The 16,705-nt window shown below is 45.4% G+C and overlaps 1 protein-coding gene and 1 non-coding gene across 3 annotated transcripts; both read right to left on the bottom strand.

The window, feature by feature from the left end:
- Positions 1-1,593: 1,593 nt before the first annotated feature.
- On the bottom strand, positions 1,594-9,897 carry LOC131821586 (melanoma-associated antigen D2). Of its 2 annotated transcripts, none has more exons than XM_059157795.1 (13): positions 9,741-9,897; positions 8,190-8,263; positions 7,325-7,816; positions 6,410-6,718; positions 6,228-6,291; positions 5,893-5,972; positions 5,240-5,334; positions 4,462-4,541; positions 4,326-4,368; positions 3,936-3,998; positions 2,719-2,833; positions 1,919-2,337; positions 1,594-1,729 (listed from the first exon to the last, which is right to left on the bottom strand). In XM_059157795.1, the coding sequence occupies exons 2-12, from the start codon at positions 8,232-8,234 to the stop codon at positions 1,927-1,929; spliced, it is 1,797 nt and encodes a 598-aa protein (XP_059013778.1). In that variant the 5' UTR covers positions 8,235-8,263; positions 9,741-9,897; the 3' UTR covers positions 1,594-1,729; positions 1,919-1,926. The 2 variants fall into 2 exon arrangements, with proteins under 2 accessions (XP_059013778.1, XP_059013779.1); XM_059157796.1 differs by lacking the exon at positions 9,741-9,897 and adding an exon at positions 9,151-9,254.
- LOC131822410 (small nucleolar RNA SNORA11) lies at positions 3,009-3,136 on the bottom strand. The gene has a single exon (XR_009350268.1). It is a non-coding gene; the product is annotated as a small nucleolar RNA SNORA11 (small nucleolar RNA).
- Positions 9,898-16,705: the final 6,808 nt, after the last annotated feature.

Here is a 16,705-nt window from a genome sequence, read left to right as displayed (position 1 = left end):
CAGCTCCCAAGGAAACCAGGGTCTATGAACTCAATGGAAGAACCTCTGCTTTCTGTGAAGAACACCTCAAGTACAAAAGCAAGTCTGGATTCATGGCCATAGGCAAGGAGCTGCCTTGCTCTAAATGAGGTTTTTGTTTTGTTTTGTTTTGTTTGGGTTTTTTTTTTTTTTTTTTAGATCTTTAATTGCCTGGTCTATAGGAGGTAAGAGGCAGCTATTTCTAGGTCCCCCATAAGATTCTTTCCCAGTGATTAGGGGTCTGGTATTGGAGGATTAGATGCTGGGGGCTTCCTGGAGAAAAAGGTCCAGGGGAACACTCCCCAAAATAGGGTGAAGGTCAATCTCTGATCACCTGCAGGCCCTATGTCTTAGTGGGCAGTGTAGCTGAGAGGACACCTTCAACCACACAAGTATACTTTGGCATCTGGTTCCAAATGTTCCTCTCTACCCAACTCCTACCACCATCCTTGGTGATTTCACTGTCCACATGGATAACCCAACCAACACCTTGGCACCCCAGGCTATTGACCCTTCATCTCCAGAAAATGCCATCTTCTCTCCCCTTTACACACCCAGTCCTTGGACCTTACACCACTCAGAGTTCTCTCCACTCAGTCCTCTTAAATACAATTGTCCCACTGTTTGACCATATGACTAGTCCCCCAGATCATCTTTCCAGTTTTCTCAACACTCCTTCCCAGATCCCTAGAACACTGCCAGACATACAGCAGGTACTTGGTATATTTACTTAACATTCTGCCCTGTTCAGACTTCACTGAGACTCCTGCCCATAAACTCCTAGTCTCCCAATTCATCACACAATTTCCTCATCTGCCTCCCCAAGCCTGCCTGGGTCCCATGATCTATCTCTTCCACTATTCTGTGTATCTACTAGGTCAGATACTATGCACACAGTAATGAAGATGCAGACCCACATACTCAGTGCCCTCAATCTAATTACCTTATTTCAGAACCAAATTCTTGGGATAAATTAATTCATCTTCTTGATTCCAAGATTGCTGGCACCTTACTATGGGGGAAAGGTCTCCCAAAAATCAAGAGCTCCATCCTATATTGGAGCATCCCCTCTGCTTGACATCTTTCCGCAGTCCCCTTTCCAAATCCTTTCTGGATAGTCCCTTCTCCCAGGCCTTACCCTCCCACCTCCTCAAGGCTACCTGATTCAGTCTTTGACATCTCCCTTTTTATTGGCTTCTGCCTGCTAAAGCATTTCTCTCCTTTCCCAAGAAAATCATCTTTTGTTCCTGTATCTCCCATTAGCTACCTCTCTCTCCTCCCATTCTCATCAAAATTTCTCAAAACTGAAGTCTGTATTTGATGTCCAGTTTCTGGACAACATGTCTGTTTCTGCTTGATTTGCCCCCCTCAGGGCTCTTCAAAGTGTGTCCTCTGTGCTTAGAATCTTCATGACTCCCCACCCTACTGCAATGCTGCCTACATTGCAGACTAGAGATGTGGACCAAGCTATCCCAGAAAGATGCTAATGTTGCTCCCCTGAATCTAGTAAACACAGATTTATTTTTAAATGTGATACCAAAATATGACAGCCCACCAAAAAAAAGAGCAATAAACTCAGAAATGGCAAATAGATTTAATGTAGAATATCAATTTCAATTGATGGATAGTGGCTGCCTAGAGGTGCTGTGTTGAGTAGGCTTCTGAGGATGCACCCTGGCTTGAAGAGAAAAACTGCTGGGATTAGGAATATCTGAAAACACAAGTAAAAGAAATGTAAAAAGTCAACTGAGAGTCACCAAAAGGGAAGGAACAAAATGCCAAGAGTGGGGTTTTCCCACATGCTCCATATGGTCCTGCAACCTTGGCCTTCCTATAACCAGCCAGTTCCTTACCCCAACCCTATAAGCCCCAGCTGTCCCAACCCAGTCTAAGTAGATACCTGAAATCTCACTTATAGGAGAAACCACAGGCACCAGAGCTGCCACTTGTGCTGGCACCTGCTCCACTGAGGCCCGCAAAAAGCCCAAACGTGAGAGTGGCGGTCAGGCTGGCACTGGCACTGAAGCCACCAGTGGCACTAGTACTGGCACTAGCCCCAGAGCTAGCACCACCACTCTCTTGGCCTTTGGCTTTAGCTTCAGCTCCTGCCTGGATCCGGGCTTTGGCCCAGGGTCCAATATCAGCTTCGTCCCAGTTGCAGGGCCCAGCAGCATTTTCAGAGCCAAGCCCAATGCCCATTCGAGCTCTGATCTCAGCTCTCGCCTTGGCTTCAGCTGCAGCCTCAGCAGCAGCCTTCATATCTGCTTCCATTGCCTCTCGGTACTGAGCTGCCCATTCTTTGGGATCCTTCTTTTGTACCTAAAACAGAAATAACCACCATCAGAAGGATCAGAATCCAAGAACTGAGCACCTAACTGTATGCCAGGCACCATGCTTCATGCTCTACACAATAGTAATAATATAATAAATACTACTAATAGTTATGTACTTTATTCCATCCCTGTTCTGATACTTATTAGCTCTGGGACCTTGGACATGTTACCTAACAACCTCTCTGAGCCCGATTGTTCTAATCTAGGGAATGGATGTGCTAGTTGTACAATCAGCTAAACATTTGGCCCAGAAGCAGAGGCTTCAGAATGTTCACATGTGAGCCGCAAGTGGCTCTATGCACAGCCTGCCCTAGGCAGCAGCACCCTATACTCTTGCTATACCAAGCTTGGGAAGCTATCCAATTACCTTGCAGGCAAACTTGAGGACTTTCATCTTGCTGGTCTCATAGTAGGAGCGCAGGCCCCAGAAGAACTCATACTCAGGCGGATTGCTATTAGGGACTCTGGCATAGTCCAAGTACCTTGAAAAGAGAAGTTAAAAGCCTTTGTGTCTAAGACAACCATAGCCCACCCATGTATGGACTGGATAGGTTCTAAGTGGCAACCTCTCCCACTAAGTACTATAGCTTTTCTTCCAATATTGAGCCCTGTCCCATTGGTCTTGTCCAGAAGCCATCTGGAGGTGCGGGGTGGGACATGTGTAGGCTACATGTTCATAAGAAGGCTACAAGTTTTGTGCCCCTTGTCACAATGAACCCAGATTCTTTTTGGGTGTTATAAACAGAAGAGCCATTTGTTTAGGTCCCCAGCTCTGAGCACACCCTACCACTGGGGAGTGTCCATGACCTGGTGAGCCCTGCGACAATCTACCATAGAAAATGACTATAAAGGGAAGAAATAGTCCACCAAGAGTAGCGTACTTTGTGCATATTTCTGACTGCATGCATGGGAGTGTGTGGCATATGCTAAGGATAAAGGGTACGGTAGGCCCTGGCCAGAAAGTCAGGAGGCCTCCATGACCAAATTGGACCCTTACCAGCCAGGGCCATAATCATACTTCCACTCTCTGAGACCCAGGTCCCTCAACTAAAAGTGGGGATGGGATGGCAGTATCTATTCTGCGCGGTAGTTACAAAAATGAAATGAGATACACAAGTCAAGTCCCCAGCACAGTACCTGGCTGCCTAAATCTGTCACTCTACAACGTTTCTTTATGGAGATTAATTTCTATAAAACCCTGGTTGGCATGGTAAAAAAAAATCCTAGGCATTGGGGCCAGGATCTAAATATAACTCTCCCATTTGCTACCTATGTAGCTATTTACTTGAGCAAATTACTTCACTGCTCTGAACCTCAGTTTACTAATATGGACGACACTGGTGATGACAATCCCTACCTTGAAAAACTGCCCCAAAAGCGTATGTGAAAGTACATGTAGGTCAGGAAATGTGCCCTCCTGTTCCCTCTCACTACGTCAGGAATAAGCTACCTACCACCTGCGCATGCGCGCGCGCACACACACACACACACACACACACACACACACACACACACCCATAGGTTAATTACTCAGTTCTGAAATAAGCAAAACACATGGAATACACCATCATGACACATACTTACTTCTGCTTCACAAACTCATCAGTAATAAGCTTCTTCACATCCCCAAAAAGTGAGTGATGTATCCTGACAGCAGAAAAAGAAAAATCCATCAATTTATCAGTCAATCAATCAATCATATTCAATCAATCACTTCCCAGATGTATACAGACACATTTTCAACATGGAAAAGAAGTTACCAGCACAAGAGGAAAACTCCATAGAAGCCCAAGAGATAGTGAGACAGGGGGAAAAGTTTGGGACCATTTCCCCATCCAACTAGGTTGGAACCCTGGACCCTTTACCAGCACCCCCACCCATTCCACCAGACCACCAGACTGATGCAATCCTGGAACCATCCTTTCTTTCCAAATGACAACACGGACAGCAAGCACTGAGAGAGCCCAATCATACCCAGGGCGCAGCCCCAGCTTGCGCAGCACCTCCCAGATGACAGCTGCAAGAGGAGGCAAGAGGAGACAGGGACAGAAAATGAGCATGTAGACTTCCAACTGTGGCCACCCATTCAGCTGCATGCCTACCCACTCACCCTCACTGGACCGATTTCCATTCATAAAGATGATGCTAAGAAGCACCATGAGGAGACCTAGCTTTGGTGAATCCTTAGTCCTAGGGAAATAACAGAGTAGAGAAAAGGTTTATGTCCAGCAGCCATCTTCAAAAAACACACCAGCCAGATCACTAGGCTATCCTTTCCCAGATTCCTGAGACATGACAGAATTCTGCCTTGTCTATGCTTCAAGCTCTATGTGACCCTGAGCAAAGCACTTAGACTCTTGAGTCTCTGTCTCCTATAGAGTAGAATGGGAAAATCCAATCCTCCACCCCAGGTTGCCAAGAGGTTGGAAGGATGCCTGTCAACCTAGGACAACCCAGGGACCCAGCCAATGTGAGTCCCTTCTTTCTCTGCTAGACCCCTCTACCCCAAGAGAATTCTAGACAAAGCCCCAGTGATTCTGCTGTCCTTCAAGCATCATGATTCACCCACACCAGGGAGCCCTTCCTTGAGAAGCATTCTACCAAAGCCAGTAGAAAGAGACATGCAATACATGTCTGCTTTCCTGGGAAGTTTCTGAAGAAACAGAAAACAGGAAGAATGCACTGCTCCAAGATGCTATACCCTTCAGTCAATCATAATAAAGCACCGTTAGCATGTGCAGGGCTCCAACTATGTGACAGAACTGGAACAGGGGCTTTTTAAGTCCTGTCTTCCTACCTCTCCAAGGGACCATGGGGAGAGATGACAGGAATGGGGTAGTGCCATAGACAAAAGCAGAGTCTCCCACCCCAGCTCTTTCCCAGCTTACGTTCCCAGTATGCCTGCATCAGTGGGCTCTAAGGTGCTGAGAAGAATGTACAAGTGGTCATTCTTATCGATTTCCTTCAACTGAATCCCAAACACCTAGGATGGGGAAAACAGCTTGTTAAGATCACAAATTCAGCTTCCTGAGCATCCCACAGCTCCCATGTACTTAGGTGTGTATGGGTGTGGATGCGGGTGTGGTTGTGAGTGTGTGTTGTGGGAGGGGAGGTTGGTAAGTGAGATAATGTAGATAAACCTAAGTGGTTGGCTCACAGCAAACAGGTAAGAAATCTACTGTTGTTCTCAGCATCATCTCTGTGATTTGTGGAAATCTAAGGAGACAGAGAATGGGGAATGAAAGAAGACGAGAGCATGTAAAATGCATTATAGGACATCTCCAGCAGCAGACAAAAGCAGGACTAAGTCGGGTGGCTTGGGTCCTAGCTGTGCTTTTAGGAGACTTGCTATGTGACCCTGGACTAGTCTATGTCCCTCCTTAGGCACTCTGGTTATGGGGAGGCCCCTTCCTGTCTATCTATTCACACAGTGATAGGGCTGAATTAGTGAGTCTCTGTGGTCCCACCCCAGAACAGACATGTACACTTGGTCAGTTCGATGCTTCCCCACTGCATCCATCCCCCATGGCTGCCCCTTCACCTTCTCCAAGGAATAGCCTGCTCGTTCAATGATTTCAGGGTACACATCAGTGTATTCTTTGATGATGTCCTTCAGCATGTCTGCAAGGGGAGAGTGTTGCAAGCACCTGAGCTCAAGTGAAGCCAGGTGGCCCCAAATCCAAGCTAAAGACCCTCTGCAAACCCTGCTGTGGGTGGCACAAACAGGTTCTGAAGTAATGAACAGAGATGCTAGCACTACCAAATTAGAACTCTGGGAGTACAAAGGTAGGAGCATAAGGGCAAGGAATGTCCTCAGCACATGGGAAAGAGGGCAGCGGAGGGCACAGCTTAGGGGGAGGGTTAGCAGGACTCTACCTGAGCGTTTGATGGGAATCTTTGTCTGGTCTTTAACCAAGAGATACTTCACCAAATCATTTGCCTGGAAAAGGGAAAAAAAGGTAGAAAGATCAAAATATGTTTGCAGAACATTTGAGAAGAAGACAGAAAAGACAGGCAATGAAGTAAATAAGGCAGAATGGAGAAAACAGGGTTCTTACCCTCCCCTGCAAAAGGGCCACATCTCGAGGTGGTGGTGCTTCAGGCTCTTGGGATGACTGGAGCTTGGCAGCTCGACGGCGAGCCTTGCCCCTACGGGCCTTAGGTGACCTCAGGGAGAGCAAAGCTCTCCGGGCCCAAGCAGCCAACCGAGTCCTTGATGCCCTGCGGGCCCAAAAGGCTATGGGGCCCCTTGAAGCCCTGCGGGCCATTGAGGCCATTAGGGCCTTTGAGACCCTTCGGCCAGCTGCGGTTCCAGAAGCTTGACTCTGATCACTGTTTCCATCGTCTTCGCCATTCAGATGTTTCACCTGCATCAACGGAGAGGAAGTTCAATATTGTCAAATGGAGCAGGTGGTCCTTTTCCCTCATCTTATCTCTTCTAGAAGGCCCATTAATCCCACCCCTAGAGTAACACCTTAACTAGACACTGGCCACGTTGAGTCTTGGCTTTGTTTTTCACTGATTCCCATGCAGGAATTTCATCTCTCTACCAGGCCTGGAGCAACCTAAGGCTGGGGCCCAAGGATTCTCCTCTTCCTATGTCCACCACTGACTCTGCTTGTACCACCCTGGAAAAGTCACCCCACTTCTCTGGGACTCAGCTTCCTTTTCTATAAAACTGGATTACTTTCAGGATTTAATGAAATAATCTATATGAATGCGTCTAGCTCAAGGTCTAACACATGGTAGCTACTATGGAAATATAAACCGCTTTATTTTCACATTGCAGCTATGTTGACTATCTCAATTCTCTATAAGTCTGTGAACTCTGCAGAGAGAAAGTACATCACATGCCTCTTGTTGTTCCTTCCCACCAGCCTTAACCAGCACAGGGAACTTTCTAAATGTTTGCAGAACAAATGAACCAACTGAAAGAAGCAGAAAGAAAAGACTGGTGATTATAGAGGTCTTACCTTTCTGGCTTTCTTGGCCTTGACCTTGGGCCGAGTATCCTGATTCTCCTGAACCTGAGCAGCTGCACCCTCAGGCTTAGGTTCATCTGCCAAAGCCTGAGAGGCAGGAGCCTCAGTATCCAGGGCCTTTGTAACCACCTTCGTATCAGCCACACAGCTGACCTTTTTGGTCTCAGTGGCAGGCATTGTCACAGGCTGAGGGTCAGCACTCTGCATCTTGGTGTCAGCTGCTGGACTCTTCTTTTCAACTGCCAGAACCTGGGTATCAGTCAGCTTAGTGGTAGGTGAGGCCTGAGTGGCAGCTGCCTTCTGAGCCTCTGGGGCCTTTGAGACTTCTGTGGCCTTTGAGACTCCTGCAGCATTTGACACCTTCATGGCTTCTGAGACCTCTGGTGCCTTTGAAGTCTTCAGTGTCTCTGAGACCTCCAAGTTCTGAGTCACTGTCAATAGGGTCTGTATCTTCAAGCCACTGTCCTTCTCTGAAGCTTCAGTCTGCATGAGGAAGCAGGAAAGCTCACAGACCTCCCCACCCCTAACTAGGCGAATGGTTCCAATATTCCAGGGCCTCACTCCTCTGACCTATACTAACTCCTCCTTACAGTGTGCTCTGCCCACCTAACCCCAACAAGGCCTCTCCTTCCTCTGAGCAGGTGGCGATGGCAAAAGAAGGGCACCTCCCTCCTTCTTTTCTCCATCCTTCATTCCTTCCTACTTTCCTCCCTCCCTCTACTGTGGCGGGGGGAGGGCACCCAGGCAGTTATGTGGGTAAAGAAGGACAAGGATGGGAGGGGTGGTGCCAAGGGAACTAAGGCAGGAACAGGGGCTGAAGAAAAGTAGCAAGGTAGAGGACAGAAAGAAGCCTTACCTGGAAGCGGGTTGGACCCGTAGCTCTCTCGCTTGTGTCAGACATGTCTCAAGTTGGCCTGGCGAGCGCTGAGCCTGAGGAGAGAAGGCCTGTGTCAAAGTGGGGTGGAGGGGGGGGCTCCTGATCGTCCTCTCCAGTTCTGCCTGGAAGCTGATCCTCACTTTCCCCAGGGCCCCAATCCCAAACCCCTCCCCCAGCCCCAATGACTCCGTTCTCAGATTCAATAATCCAAAGCGTCTAGATCCCAATTCTCCGCAGCCGCACCCTCCCCTTCTCCAGGAAGATGTGCCAGCGCGGCAGCTCTAAGGACCCCGCCCCTTTTCTTAGTGCAACCCCCCCACCCAGCCGCAGGCCAACAATGCGCATGCGCGTTCGCTGCAGGGCCCACCTCACCCCCCCCCGCCCTCCCTCCCAGAACAAGCTTTCTTTTGATGTCCACCGTGCACATGCGCATTCGGTAGCTGCCCCGTCTCTACGCCGTCTTTTCTCTACACGCCCCTTCTTAGCGATCCACAGTGCGCATGCGCAGGGGCCCGGACTCAGTCCACCACCCCTTCCAACACACTCCCTGCTCCAGGTCCGCAGTACCATTCAGTCCCGCCCCTCCTCTACATGGCTCCCTCTAAAATCTTCGCAGTGTCTGGCGGTCTTGGCCCCTCCCCTCCTTACACCCACCCCAAATCCACACTACAGCCCGGTCCCGCCCTTTTTCACAACACGCCCCCTCCAGCCTGTGGCAAAGCGCATCTTGGTTCCGCCCCTTCTTTAATACACCCCCCCCTCAAATCAGAATGGAGCCAGTGATTCCATCTTGGGCTCAGCCAAACCGGGTTCAGCCCCCTCCCTTCCCATCCGGATGGATCCGGTATGATCCGGTCCCTACAGCAGGTTTTCTCCAGATCCCAAAGGGTGGGGCCGATCCCTACTGGGCTGTGATCCAGAGCCGGGCCCCGCAGCTCACCTCCTCCTTAATTTTCAGAGTGCGTCCACTCTCCAAGCCCCTCCAAAACTCCTAGACTGCCCTCCCCGCTCCAGACCGGAAGTGGTCCCGCCCCTTTCCGCCTCCCTAGGGGGCCTCGGTTGCAGCCAGTCTGCCCTTCCCCCCCTCTCTGCTACTTATTCCTTATCGCCCGTATTCCCTCTGCCTTGCTCCCTGCTCCCCCTCGCATTATCTATTTTACCTCACAGAATTGCTTATTCTCCTTCCTTACATCCTCCCGTGTTACCTGTGCACCCCTTTCCCTAGCACTCCTTAACCCTTCTCTGCATTCTCTATTTTCTTCTCTGGATTCCACTTTTCCTCAGTATTCCCCTCCCCCTCCCAGTCCGCCACCCACGAACTTGGTTCCTCTCCTCCCCCCACTAGTCTCTGATTCCCAGTCGTTACCGCCTGCTACCCTATGTAGTCCTCATTGCCTACATCCCGCTCCAGGTCATCTCTCCCTCAGCTGCAGTGGTGCAGTAAGTATTGCCCACCTGCCTGGCTATAGGTTGGAGGGGACTGAAATCACTGTCTGGCTGCCAGGAAACCCAAATCTCAACGCCCCTCACCTTGTCCTCGAGCAAGTCCGGGATGAGTCTGCCCTCTCGCAATCCCTCTCGAAGTCTCAGCCTCCAGGACTAGAGCTGCAGCCAGCCCAGCCCAGCCCCTTTCCGCAGCCCCCTGCCACCCCCCTCCTTCCTTGGGGGTGGGGCAATGGGGCCCTGCTCAGGGCTGTCTGACGCCAAAGCCCATGTTTATGCCACTGTACCAGACTCAGTCTGCAGACCTTCCAACTAAAATCATCCTCTCAAAGCGATTCATTCATTGAATGTATTTATTTTTATATCTTTTTTTCTTATTACAAAGGTAATGTGTTGTGAAAATTCAAATAATGCAGAAATATATAACATACCAATGAAAGGCCACCATTATCTTATTTCCCAGAAATAACCACTACCAACATTTTGATATACATCCCTCTAGATTTTTTCGATTCATATACTAATTATTTGGGTTTTCTCCCCACAAATGGTATCCAACACCTACTGTTCTGTGACCTGCTTTTTCCCCATTATATATTCTTTTTTTTAAAGATTTTATTTATTTATTTGACAGACAGATCACAAGTAGGCAGAGAGGGAGGAAGGGAAGCAGGCTCCCCGCCAGGCAGAGAGCCTGATGGGAGGCTTGATCCCAGGACTCTAGGATCATGACCTGAGCCAAAGACAGAGGCTTTAATCCACTGAGCCACCCAGGGTGCCCCGCCCATTATATATTCTAAACAGCTTTCCATAGTGCACATTTTTCTTAACAGATGAATAATTTTTTCTTGTATAGATGGCCCATAATTTATTTAACCAGTCCAGGATACACGGATATGGACACTTAGATTGTTTCTCTTTCTCTGCTTCATGCTTAAAGATGCTTTCCACACTCCTATATTACAATCCCTATTTTTTCAAGCACTTTTATGACTTCTGTATCTACATTTAAATATTTGATTATTACAAAATCTGTTTTGTAAGTGTTCAGCTTAATTATTTTCCAAAATCACAGTTTCTTATCCCTATACCATGTGCGAATCTCTTTTTCCCACTGATGTGAAATGACACCTTTATCACCTAATAAATTTGCATAAGTAATTGGGTCTATTCAAAAGAACAAAATAAGATGAGACAAAATTGTCATTAGTTATTGAGTAATATGAATGCAGACCTGGACAACCCAAGACCATCAACTAAAAACCATAGAAACCATAATAAAATTCAGCACAGCAGTCAGTTACAGAAATTCAATGCCTTTCTTACACTCAAAAGTAATTCAAATCGTCATACCTCTTCTGTTTTATGAGGTCACCTTTTCCTTTAGTAAGCTAATAAAACATCAATCCCTTCATTTTATAGATAATTCGTACACACACACACACACACACACACACACACATTTCCCACACATTTAAGATAGGCCTCTGTTCTCCTGACTCCTCTCTTTCTCTGAATTGTTGCTCCCTCCAAGTTTCTATCAGTTCGTCACTTTCTTGCCTCCTAGGTTCCCTTCCCCATCCACAGGGCTTTATTTCATGCTAGACACAGCTCCTCCTTGTCTTCCAGCTCTAGTACCCAAATTCTCATTGCTTCTAAATCATAGCAAGCCTTGAATACCAAGATAAGGACTTTGGCCTTGATCTTGAGAGCACTGAGAGGTTTTTTGAAGGGTCTTAGGTTTTGATACAATGCAGATTTGTGTTTTAGAGACAATACCCTAGCTGCCTAATCCATAAGGAGTATAGATTAGATGTCTACCTGGAAAGAGGGTGAGTAGTCATCTAGGTAAGCAATGATAGTGGTTTGGCCTAGAGTGGTAGGAATGGAGGTAGTGAGAAATAATTAAATTCAGAATATATTAAAGAAGTAAAAAAGCAAAAAGACTATGAATAATTGGGTGTGGGGACAGGGGTGAGAAGGAGAGAAGTATCAAAGGGAACTCTTAGGGATCTGATTTGAGAGACCAAATGTGTCAATGGTAACCCATTTCACTGAGATATGGAATACTAACAGAGGGGAACTAGGCATTGATATTGAGATACCTGTGGGACATCCAAGAAGAAATATTCCACAGGCAGTTGAATATACATGCCTGAAGCTTAGGAAAGAGGTCTGAACTGAAGTTACAGATCTAGAAGTCATCAGTATATAAATGGTTCTTTAAGCTAGCACTTTTAGCACCTGAGAAGACTGTGCATCCCTAGAAGAGATGGGGCCTAAGGAAGAGCCCTGGAGACCAGCAGTGACTATGGCATAGGTGGGGGAAACCGAGCCCAGGAGAGAGAAGGTTGGTAGTGACCAAAGAGATAGGGAAAAAAGCAGGAGAATGTAGTGTCACAAAACCAAGTGAAAAGATTATTTCAAAAGGAGGAAGGGGTCAATATTGTTGAATGCTATCAAGAGGTCGAGAAAATATATGGTTTCACTTATTTGTGGAGCATAACAAATAGCATGGAGGACATGGGGAGTTAGAGAGGAGAAGGGAATTGGGGGAAATTGGAAGGGGAGGTGAATCATGAGAGACTATGGATTCTGAAAAACAATCTGAGGGGTTTGAAGTGGGGGGGGCTGGGAGGTTGGGGGAGCCAGGTGGTGGGTATTATAGAGGGCACGGATTGCATGGAGCACTGGGTGTGGTGAAAAAATAATGAGTACTGTTATGCTGAAAATAAATAAATTAATTTAAAAAAAAAAGTCCTGAAAAAAATGTCTAGGGTTTATAACAATCAGGTGGTAGTTGGTCTCTGGTGACCTTGGAGAGGATAATTTCAGTACAGACATTTGTGGCATTCTTATCTTCTTCCTTAGTAATAAAACATCTTGAGTTTTAGCTGGACACAACCTCCTTGAATAAAGGCCATGAAGACTAGGGTTAAATTCTAAGGATAGTGGAGCAGTAAACTAAAAAGAACCTGGGTGTCTTAACAATTTCACAGTGCCATCATACTGGCTTTGGACTGCCTGCCCTCTAGATTTCTTTTGGGTGAGATAAATACATGTATGTCTTATTTAAGCCATTTTTACTTGGAAGTCTATGCCATGCAGTAGCTTCTTGATTACAGTGAGCTGAGATGAGGTATACAAGGCAATGAGTATAAACTACTCTTTCAAGAAATCCCTGAGCCTGATTTGAAGGTTCTCCCAAAATCTAGCCCTAATTAGTTCTTCAGCCTTTTTCTTGTTGTTTTTCTGAACACTACCTATATTCCAACCAAACGAAACACTTACTGTTACCAGATAAGCCCTGCTTTCTCTTGCTTAGGAGCCTTTGTACAATTTCTTCCCCACAGAACACCCTCTGTTACATATCCTCTGTTACAACTTCCACCATTTTAAATTCCAGAACATTTTCAGTCCTAGTTGTGGCCTTTGGGATCCTGGAATAACTTTAAAGGAATACACAGTTGAAAGCTTAGGAGATACTGGATTCAAGCAGGGAACTCAAGCAAAATCTCAGTTTAAGTCCATTGGTGAGGCATTCCCAAAGATTTATGAAGCCAAACTTCCCCAGTCCACTCTCAATACCACCATCTTCCTAACCTAATACCATAGTCACACTTACCTTATGACCTGGAGAATCAGAGGACCGGAAGAAACCTTATCAGAAGAGAAAAAACAAATTCATTCACAATCTTTACCCTTTGATCAGAGGGATTTCTTTCAACCTTCTCCTTGTGAACACTTGGGATATTTTGATCTTTGGCACCTACCCATAAAACTGAGATCTAAGGTCACTGAGTCCCAGACAAGTTTCCAGCATCCATACATCAGCAGGCAAATACCTGAGATCATATGGGTCCTACATATCAACTAGGGACAAAGGTGAAAAGGTGAGTTATTACCAGCAGCTCTGTTCAGGAGATAAGGAAAGGCAGGCTAAAGATGGCTTAGTGCAGAACATCAGAGGATGAAACTGCCTAATCCAGGAACATCTAAGATTTCACATCACTGAGGCTTAAATTGGAAACCCAGAATATCCTTAACCACCAACCCTCTCCTAACATATTTTCCTTTCCCCAAACTATGCAAAATAAGTACCTCTTAATTTTGCAAAATTTTGGAAAATTTAGAGATAAGTCTGGAAGTAGGTGGCAAAGATTTCTTTCCAGGGATACCTATCATGTCTTTAGTCATCTAAATCTGCATAGTCTAGCAATCAGCTTAAAACTGGACATCAGACTTTCCTGTTCTTCACACTTTTTTTTCAGTCATTTCCATCACTAGGAAAGGCCTACTAATGATCCCTTCTCCTGGTCCCCACTCCTCATTGCTGTTGGGCCCTTTCTGTCCTTCAGCCTCTGGAGGAGGCAAGTCTTCTATTTTCGATTTTCAGATTCCTATGTCCCCTATCATGAGCTGCTGGTGAAATCTCTCTTTTTCTTCCTTTTATGTGCAGGACAATCTATTTTGTAATACTCTACGCCCAGAAAGCCATCTACCCACAATCACAATGACCTCATTTTGTTAAACCAAGGACAGATTTCCCATAGATGAGGAAACTGGCTACCCCCTTTTGGACTAATTCTTTTTCCCCTGCTCTTTGCACATTGAGTCCTTTCTCAGCACAAGTCTGTGAAGCAGGTTCAGGCCATTCAATAGTCATTGAGCACCAACTCCCCTGCATTTTTAAACATTGATATTCCTTTTTTTGTTCTTGCTTAATTTTATAACTTGAAAAAATATAGCCTCCCTTCCTTATTCCATCCATTTTTGACAGATAATTTCAACTACCCACATTTTAGTACAAGGATATTAGGGTCACTACCCTCCCCCTGCCCATTCAATGACTCACTTGTCAGTTTTATCTTTCCTTTACATTGTTCAGGTTATTAACATTTACATTCTGTTCTGCAGCCACAACCAGGTCTTTTATGTTTTGTCCCCAGGTTGGCTCTAAAACCTGAAAACCAATAAATAACATTTGCGTTATCATGACTATGTAAATATTTTTCAAAACCCAGCTGGGTACTGAGCCAAGAATACACTTCCTTCTTTACAAGTCCAAAGACACAGTCTTTGAGCCTCTCAAAGAAGATTTCTACTATCAAGGTAGAAGAGAGTCTCCCTTATGTTCTGTCAGTGGCTTATAATCATGTTATACTTTATTTTGCTTTATATATGGACCATGATTTTCTCAGTTATACATTACACACACACACACACACACACACACTTTCTAATAGACTTTCCTTTTCCCTTGAGTCATTTGCCTTTATCATATTCATTCATTCAACAAATATTTTTTGAATGTCCACTATGTACCATACACTTGTTGTAGACGCTGAGGTTACACAGTGGTGAAGATAGACATTCTTGCTCTCAAAGAGCAAATATTCTAGTGAGAGCAAGAGAGAAAAATAATCAGATAAAGAAGTAAAATATATAATAAGTTAAAATGTGGTAGGTGCTATGGGGGGGGGGGGAATAAATCATGGTAAAAAGAAATGTGGAATGCCAGGGAGGGTGGGAGATTATTGTAGTTTTAAATAGGTTGGTCAGAGAAAGACCCACTGAAAAGGTCAAATATGAGCAAAGACTTGCATAACATGAGAGAGCTAACCAAGAGGACACCTGAGGAAAGAACATTTCAAATGAAAGAACAGTCAGTGTAAAGGCCCTGGAACAGGACAGTGTCTACCATTTTTTCCTCCTGCCTGACATTTTTAGAGAGCATAAAGGTCAAAGTTGCTAGAGTGAAGACAGAGAGGGAAGTAATATGAGGTCAGATAGATAACAGGGCTTAATGTTATCAGGTCCTGTAAGCCACAGTGGGATCCACAGGAGACTTTTGAGCAGAGGTAGGTGAGGATCTGACTTTGGTTTTATGAGGATCCCTTAGGCTATTCGGAATACATACTGGTGGTGGAGAGGCGGGGTGAAAGGGAAGATGACAAAGGGAGAAGCAAGATGGGTGAGGAGGCTACAGTAATCCCTTGGGTGGGAGTAACCACTTCCTGGTTCACTGTTCTGGGCATCTGTTCTGGAAGTCCTTCAGTTTTGGAAAATTAACTTCTAATATGTTTTTAACTATTCTTCTTTCATTTTTTCTGTTCTATCTAGAACTTCTATTATTCAGATGTTGAAACTGCTGATCTCTATCTCTTAAAATTTCTCTCATACCTTGTGTTTCTTTGTTTTTTGTTTTTGTTTTTGTTTTTTGTCCCCTACATTCTGGGAACTTCCCTCAATTTTATTTCACAGTCCTGTCGACTTTTTTTTTTATTTCAACAACTGATTTTCCGTTTCTTTTTTAAAATTTTTAAATTTTTTATAAATATATAATATATTTTTATCCCCAGGGGTACAGGTCTGTGAATCGCCAGGTTTACACACTTCACAGCACTCACCAAAGCACATACCCTCCCCAATGTCCATAACCCCACCCCCTTTCTCCCAACCCCCCTCCCCCCAGCAACCCTCAGTTTGTTTTGTGAGATTAAGAGTCACTTAAGGTGATTTTCCGTTTCTAAGGAGTCTTTCTTTTCTCTGATTGTTCCTGTTTTGTGGTATCTAGCTCTTGTTTTATTCATGCTGTATCTTCTTGAATTTTACTGAGAATATTATCATTTTTTCCTTGCAGTTCTTTCTTGTTTCCAAAATTCCCAAATTGCTCTGGGATCAGTAGTTTTATTTGTTTACTTTAGTCTTTTTCTTCCATGCTGCAGGTTCTTTTAATTTGCTTGAGGATCCTTGGCTATCTATTCTTAGTTAAGAGATAGGACTGGTAGCTGGTTTCTCTGTTGTACAAGCAGGGCTGTTTTCTAAATAGGGCTCTCCTCCATGAGGAAATTCTGACAGGAAACAAACTTTGTGTGAACTTGGGAGAGGTATCAACTGACAGGCTATGAGTGGTCCAAATATCAAAATGAGGAGGCTTTGTTTTGTGGCACCTAATGCCATAGGACTAGTCAGAGTGTTCCCTACAGAGTTTGTAAAATGAGGTTAGAGATTTTGCCTGAAGCTAAGTACTGGAGCCGTATGTTCTCTAC

The sequence above is a fragment of the Mustela lutreola genome, chromosome X, assembly GCF_030435805.1.
Source record: "Mustela lutreola isolate mMusLut2 chromosome X, mMusLut2.pri, whole genome shotgun sequence".
NCBI lineage: Eukaryota > Metazoa > Chordata > Mammalia > Carnivora > Mustelidae > Mustela > Mustela lutreola.
The sequence above is the reverse complement of the archived record's forward strand: the minus strand, read 5'-3'. Positions and strand labels throughout refer to the sequence as shown.